The sequence below is a fragment of the Poecilia latipinna genome, unplaced genomic scaffold (assembly GCF_001443285.1).
Source record: "Poecilia latipinna isolate Pla-1442-1.1 unplaced genomic scaffold, P_latipinna-1.0 Scaffold4134, whole genome shotgun sequence".
Lineage (NCBI taxonomy): Eukaryota > Metazoa > Chordata > Actinopteri > Cyprinodontiformes > Poeciliidae > Poecilia > Poecilia latipinna.
The window spans coordinates 18,453-25,459 of NW_015116750.1; the positions used below are offsets into that span (position 1 = coordinate 18,453).

Sequence of the window (7,007 nt, forward strand, 5' to 3'; positions counted from 1 at the left end):
TACACTCTGGTCTTGGTCTTGTGTTGGTCTCGGGTTAGGTGGTCTTGAACACAACACTGCCTGCTGTAGATGTTTGATTTTTTTTTTTCTTAACTCATAAAATTCCTGATCAAGAACAAAACGTTAAAAGATTATTGGGACTTAGTTTCTCCCCTAAAAGAGGAAAGTATGTTGAAAACAAAAACGTCAAAAAAACATTTAAGGTTAAATCACTAAATCTGCATGAGATCCAGGCATGTGCTTTGACTAGGCCCCGGACGTTGTTGGATTAACTGGTACGTTTTGGTTTATTGTTATTTTGCAGGTCCAGTTCTAATTTAGCTTTAATTTATAAATTTTTATGAATGAATCTGGAATCTAAAACAAAATGCAATAAGAAAATATAGACTACATTTCCAATTATTTTGTCAAACATCTCCTGTAATAAGTGAAAAAAATATCTTGTAATATCAAATATCTTGTAATAAGTGAAGAAATCTGCAGGTGGAACTAGTATTATTTTAATATTAAGGAGGCATTCTAACTTATCTTACAGAAAATTTTATTTAGTTCCTTCTTATTTTAAGTGAACTAAAATATTTGCACAAGGAAACTGTTGGGATGACGGTTAAACATTCATTACCTTCAAAGCCGTTCCCTGGCCGGAACCAAGACTTGTTATTCTATATTTTCCTGCACAGACATGCAGGGGAGCTGGAGGTGAAAGCTGATTGGCTGCACTGATGTGTAGATCAGAGCTCAAACTGGTTTCTGTGTTCAGGAAGTAAAACTCACACAGTCACTGTGACTGAGAGCAGGAATGGAGCAGAATCAGCTGGATCGAGAAACCGTCTCATGTCCGATCTGTCTGGATCTACTGAAGAATCCGGTGACCATTCCCTGTGGACACAGCTACTGCATGAGCTGTATCGAAACCCACTGGGATGAAGAGGATCAGAGGAGGATCCACAGCTGCCCTCAGTGCAGGGAGACGTTCATACCGAGGCCTGCTGTGAAGAAAAACACCATGTTTGCAGCTTTAGTAGAGCAAATGAGGAAGACTGGACTCCAAGCTTCTCCTGCTGACCACTGCTATGCTGGACCTGAAGATGTGGCCTGTGATTCCTGCACTGGAAGAAAACTGAAAGCCATCAAGTCCTGTTTAGTCTGTCTGGCCTCTTTCTGTGAGAAACACCTTCAGCCTCATTATGATTCAGCTGCATTTCAGAAACACAAGCTGGTGGAGCCGTCCAACAACCTCCAGGAAAACTTCTGCTCTAAGCATGATAAGTTGCTGGAGATCTTCTGCCGCACTGATCAGAAGTGTATCTGTTATCTCTGCACTATGGATGAACATAAAGGCCATGAAACAGTGTCAGCTGCAGCAGAAAGGACTGAGAGGCAGAGAGAGCTGGAGGAGAGACGAGGAAACATCCAGCAGAGAATCCAGGACAGAGAGAAAGATGTGAAGCTGCTTCAGCAGGAGGTGGAGGCCATCAATCGCTCTGCTGATAAAACAGTGGAGGACAGTGAGAAGATCTTCACTGAGCTGATCCGTCTCCTCCAGAAAAGAAGCTCTGAGGTGAAGCAGCAGATCAGATCCCAGCAGGAAACTGAAGTGAGTCGAGTCAAAGACGTTCAGGAGAAGCTGGAGCAGGAGATCAGTGAGCTGAAGAGGAAAGATGCTGAGCTGGAGCAGCTCTCACACACAGAGGATCACAACCAGTTTCTCCTCAACTACCCCTCACTGCCAGCACTCAGTGAGTCGACACACTCATCCAGCATCAACATCCGTCCTCTGAGACACTTTGAGGACGTGACAGCAGCTGTGTCAGAGCTCAGAGAGAAACTACAGGACGTCCTGAGAGACTCATGGACAAACATCTCACTGATGGTCGGTGAGGTGGATGTTCTACTGTCAGAACCAGAACCAAAGAGCAGAGCTGGGTTCTTAAAGTATTCATGTGAAATCACTCTGGATCCAAACACAGCAAACACAAAGCTGGGCCTGTCAGAGGGGAACAGGAAGGTGACGAGAATGAATCAACCTCAGTCTTTTTCTAGTCACCCAGACAGATTCACTAATTATTCTCAGGTTCTGAGCAGAGAGAGTCTGACTGGACGATGTTACTGGGAGGTGAAGTGGAGAGGGTTTTGTGTTTCTATAGCGGTCGCACACAAGGATATCAGCAGAGTGGGAGATGGGAATGAATGTAGATTTGGATATAATGACAGATCTTGGGCTTTAGTGCGTTTCCAAACAGATTTTCAATTTGTGCACAACAGAACCAGGACCTCCATCTCAGGTCCAGTTTCCTCCAGAGTCGGAGTGTACCTGGACCACAGAGCAGGTCTTCTGTCCTTCTACAGCGTCTCTGAAACCATGACTCTCCTCCACAGAGTCCAGACCACATTCACTCAGCCGCTGCTGGCTGGAGTTTGGGTTGGAATAGGATCTGCAGAGTTCTGTAAACTCAAATAGATTTTCTCTCTTGATTGTTGATCACGGTTCATTGCTCTGGTGTCTCTGCTCTGCTGTTCTTCTTTACATTTTATTTTTAAAATGTAGTTTTGTGTTCGGGAGCCATAAAGCAAATCACTGCTGATGTTTTCTTTCATTCTTATATGACAGAAATATTTCTCCACATGAAAATCCGAATTTCTATTAACTCTAGTAGTGTTACGTTATTTGTATTGATGTATTTAGATATTCTGGTTTCTCTTTCAATGTTCTGCAGAGCTGATGTTCTTGATGCAAACTGAATTTGATTCAGTTTTCTTTATTGGAATCCAAAGAACTCAACTCAACAACTCAAAATTTATGTACTTTCTTTCCAATTTTCTTTTAGTTTTAATTCAGAAAAATTTATGTTTTCTGTTCTGTCTCTGACTTTCTTCAAGAAAACAATTTGATTGCAGAAAAATGTGGAACGTTTTCTCTTCATTATTACAATAAATTGTGAGTTTAGCCACCTAAAATGTAGAATAATTTCCTTCAGTGTCTCGTGATGCAGGAAAAAAATCAGATGTTTGGTTTCACCTTCATGCACCAAGAACTCTCCGCTTCCACCACTGCTGCAGAGAGATTACAGGCACTGATCAGTTAACCTGTCATTAAAATAAATATCAAATAAATCGGCAATTTTTATCATTAGATAATTGGTTCATTTTTTATTTTAAAGATATTAAAAGTCAGACTTTACAACGTCGGCGGCTCTCACAACTCTCCATCCATTCACCTTTGTTGCAACTGTAGGTGGTTTGGCACGTAACCCCACCTATCCTCACGTCACTCCCACACTAATCCACCAGGTGGCGCATTTGGCAAATCTCCCCATTTGCCTTCAGTCTAGCTCAATATGAATCCAGCAGTAAGTTTTTAAAGTTTGGCTGAGAACTGACCTGGTAAACAGGAGTTATTGTCACTTCCTGTTTTGTGGTGAATGATTGGCAAGTACTTCCTGCAGGCTTTTGAACCCGTATGTGATTATCAAGGGTTAGTGGATACAGTTTCAAGGAGAATAATTATGTTGTTCAATATCATCAAACACAGGTTTAAACCTGTATAAAGCAAATAGTAATATGAAGAAAACCAGCAGGAGGTGACTTCCTGTTCAAAGGGGGCGTGGCCAGGTGATGTCACCAATTCACCATGTGAATATGATCATTGCTGGTTTGTTATGACACATACAGTCTCATGCAGCTATATTATTGTTTATTGAAGTTATGTCATCCTGATGTTTTATGGGAAATAGATTTTGAGGCCACGCCCACATGCTTTGATGCAGCAAATCGTTTTTGATAACTTTTGATCTCTAATGTCTCAAGACTTTGAGTGATTATGAAGTTCTATGTCAAAAGCTGTAGAATACAACATGTGTAGAACAGACTAAATGATCCAAAATGGCCGACTTTTTGTTCACTCCAAGAGACGTTTTGATTGGACCTGAGATGACACGTCTACTGAATTACATGATTCTTGGTCAAAGCACAGCTTGGGGCTGATTTTTTAAAGACTCCTAGGGGGCACTCTGGATAATTTAGGCCACGCCTACTAAATATTCGACTGCTTTCCTGTTTGTGGTTGGACCGGGACAAATCATGGTGAGTTTGATGCAGCTTGGCTGGAAAATGTGGACGTTACAGCCATACGTAGGGCAAGGACGTGACATTTGACTTTGCGTAGCCTTCCAGTAAAATCTCTTTGTGCTTTAAAGCACAGAGTGTCTTCTGACACAAGATCATCTTGATTAGGAATAAGGGTTTGGAGATGGAGCTTTCCAAGAAAAACAAAGTTATTTCCTGTTTCAGAGCTTTCATGAGTAATTTAACACAGATTGCACATGCCAAGTTTGGTGCAAATCGGTCCGTCTATGTGAAAGTTATAGTATTTCGATGGCTTTGGCGAGTATTGGCCCAAGATGCATATTCACCAAAGATTAAGCCAAATAAGCTCAAAATCCCTCAGATTGGTTAAAGTTCAAGGTGTATAATTGTCAAAAATCCACTGGGATGAAGAGGAGAATCCACAGCTGCCCTCAGTGCAGAGAGACGTTCATACCAATGCCAGTTTTGAAGAAAAACACCATGCTTGCAGCTTTAGTGGAGCAGATGAAGCAGACTGGACTCCAAGCTGCTCCTGCTGATCACCGCTATGCTGGACCTGAAGATGTGGCCTGTGATTTCTGCACTGGAGGAAAACTGTAAGCCAGCAAGTCCTGTTGGGTCTGCCTGGTCTCTTACTGTGAGAAACCATCAGCTGCAGCAGAAATAACTGAGAGGCAGTAAAAGCTCCAAGTGAGATGAAAACAATCCAGCAGAGAATCCAGGACAGAGAAAAAGTTCTGGTGGTCAAACACAGAGCAGCAGTCCTGCAGCAGCCGTCGACGGGCCTCCGCTGTGGTTGGCATGCCAACCACCATCGGCAGAAACCCTGGTGATGCCTGCAGAGCCAGAGGAGCAGAAGAAGAAGAAAGCTGGGCATTAACTCCTTTTAGCTCAACTCTGGACCTGCTCACAACAGTGTAGGAATATCTACTCAAATTAATGAGAAAATATTCTTTATTCTTTAATTTTGGTGAATTTTAAATCCATTTCTGACACAGTTGGGGTGTTTGTAGAGACAAACCAGGAAATTGTCATTTTGCTGAAATTACTGGTAACACTTTATTTGAAGGGGGTTGAATAAGACTGTCATGACACTGTCATAAACATGACATAACACCTGTCATTAACATCAATAAGTCTTCATGAATATTTATGACTGTTGTCATAAAGCGTCATTCGGTAAATTATGACACTTTTAATACAATGTTGACATTATTCAAAATGTCTTTGTTATGACAACTTGACATTGGCTTTAACAGGACGCTAACATGGGTAAGGAATAAACAGAATACCAATTTCAAATATACAAGAGCTTAACAATATGAAATTAACTTTACAGTTAAAATATTTTAATCAACCAATTCACTAAGCTAATGAGTTAAGTTTATTTCATGAGGAAAATGAAATGTGTTAATTGGTTTTAACTAATTAAGGTTCATTTAACCTTAATTAGTTACACAGCGGGCTGCACAGTGGCACAGTTGGTAGAGCTGTTGCCGTGCAGCAAGAAGGTTCTGGGTTCGATTCCCAGCCCCGGTCTTTCTGCATGGAGTTTGCATGTTCTCCCTGTGCATGCGTGGGTTTTCTCCGGGTACTCCGGTTTCCTCCCACAGTCCAAAAAACATGACTGTTAGGTTAATTGGTCTGTCTAAAATTGCCCCTAGGTGTGAGTGTGTGTGTGCGCATGGTTGTGTGTCTCTGTGTTGCCCTGCGACAGACTGGCGACCTGTCCAGGGTGTACCCCGCCTCTCGCCCGGAACGTTAGCTGGAGATCAGCACCAGCACCCCTCGCGACCCCACTGAGGGACAAGGGTGTTCAGAAAATGGATGGATGGATGGATAGTTACACAGCAACACCTCAAATTTGCTATACAAAAACCCTTATTCCGACAAAATAAGGGTTTTTTTTGGTAATGTTTTATTATTCTGACAAACAAAATCTACCATTATGCCACTCACAAGATGGCAGAAAGAGCATGCCCACTGTCAAAAACACTTTCTCGCTTGCTCTCGGCGAAGGCGGACGCTTTTTTCCTCTGCTCCCTCCCTGCCCTGCCATTTGCTCTGTTTTTGTCCTCTTTTTCTCTTTTTCTATATTTAAACACAACTCCTTCCCACCTCACCCCTCCTTATCCATGCAGCTGTGGAGCTGAGCAATCCCAAGGACATTCCTTGATAACATCTTATCGGACTTCTGCAGGGAGGCTGAGCAACGTGGTTTCATGGCCCTGTGATGTCACTGCCTTCACTCATGTCTTTTTGTCTGAATGTTGCCATTTGCCCCAATGTGTCCTTTCCTCTTTTTTTTTGTCTTTTTTTCCCTTTGGTTTGTTATTTTGTTTGTATTTCCTTTTATTTCATGTAAAGCACTTTGAGTTGCCTTGTTGCTGAAAATGTGCTATATAAATAAAGTTACCTTACTTTCTCCTGGAAGTGGTCATCAGCGTCAGATACCAACAACAAGATGCTACTCGTGAAACGTGTAAACCGGAAGTACGAGCCACATAAGCAACTCGAATGCGCATGCGCTGAAGAATACTTTCGGATTATTCTTAAAATATATATAAAATAACAATATATTTAATTATTTTAATTAAAATACTACTTGCTGTAGGAGGGAATCTGTTTTAGACAATGTTATAATAATTGTCATAATTTAGTTCAAATAATGTAGAAAATTGTGTAAACAAAGTCGCGATGACGTTCTTCCGGTGAACAAACAAACGCGTGCCACTATTTTTTGGATGATAAAACTCTGGATCAAACTCCATGAAAACATGAACTCATTTAAATCATGGCTGATTGTGAACAGGGACTATGACGCATAAAACCGCCTCATCTTTTGATGAGTACTAGTTCCACTGGCAGATTATTTCACTTTTAAAAAGATTTTTCATGTTACAAGTGAAATAATCTGCCAG

The 7,007-nt window shown here is 41.5% G+C and overlaps 1 protein-coding gene and 2 long non-coding RNA genes across 3 annotated transcripts in view; 1 reads left to right on the forward strand and 2 right to left on the reverse strand.

The window, feature by feature from the left end:
• LOC106942236 (uncharacterized) overlaps nucleotides 1-3,552 on the reverse strand; it is a 16,649-nt gene extending 13,097 nt beyond the window's left edge. The window contains exon 1 of the long non-coding RNA XR_001423581.1: nucleotides 3,541-3,552. This is a non-coding gene — a long non-coding RNA (uncharacterized LOC106942236). The remainder of the gene's footprint in view (nucleotides 1-3,540) is intronic.
• On the forward strand, nucleotides 417-3,566 carry LOC106942234 (tripartite motif-containing protein 16-like). Its single transcript, XM_015025464.1, has one exon. It carries the CDS (start codon nucleotides 800-802, stop codon nucleotides 2,459-2,461), a length of 1,662 nt encoding a protein of 553 aa, XP_014880950.1. The 5' UTR covers nucleotides 417-799; the 3' UTR covers nucleotides 2,462-3,566.
• A 723-nt stretch (nucleotides 3,567-4,289) lies between these two features.
• LOC106942235 (uncharacterized) lies at nucleotides 4,290-6,949 on the reverse strand. Its single transcript, XR_001423580.1, has 2 exons — nucleotides 6,503-6,949; nucleotides 4,290-4,922 (listed from the first exon to the last, which is right to left on the reverse strand). It is a non-coding gene; the product is annotated as an uncharacterized LOC106942235 (long non-coding RNA).
• Between the last annotated feature and the right edge of the window lie 58 nt (nucleotides 6,950-7,007).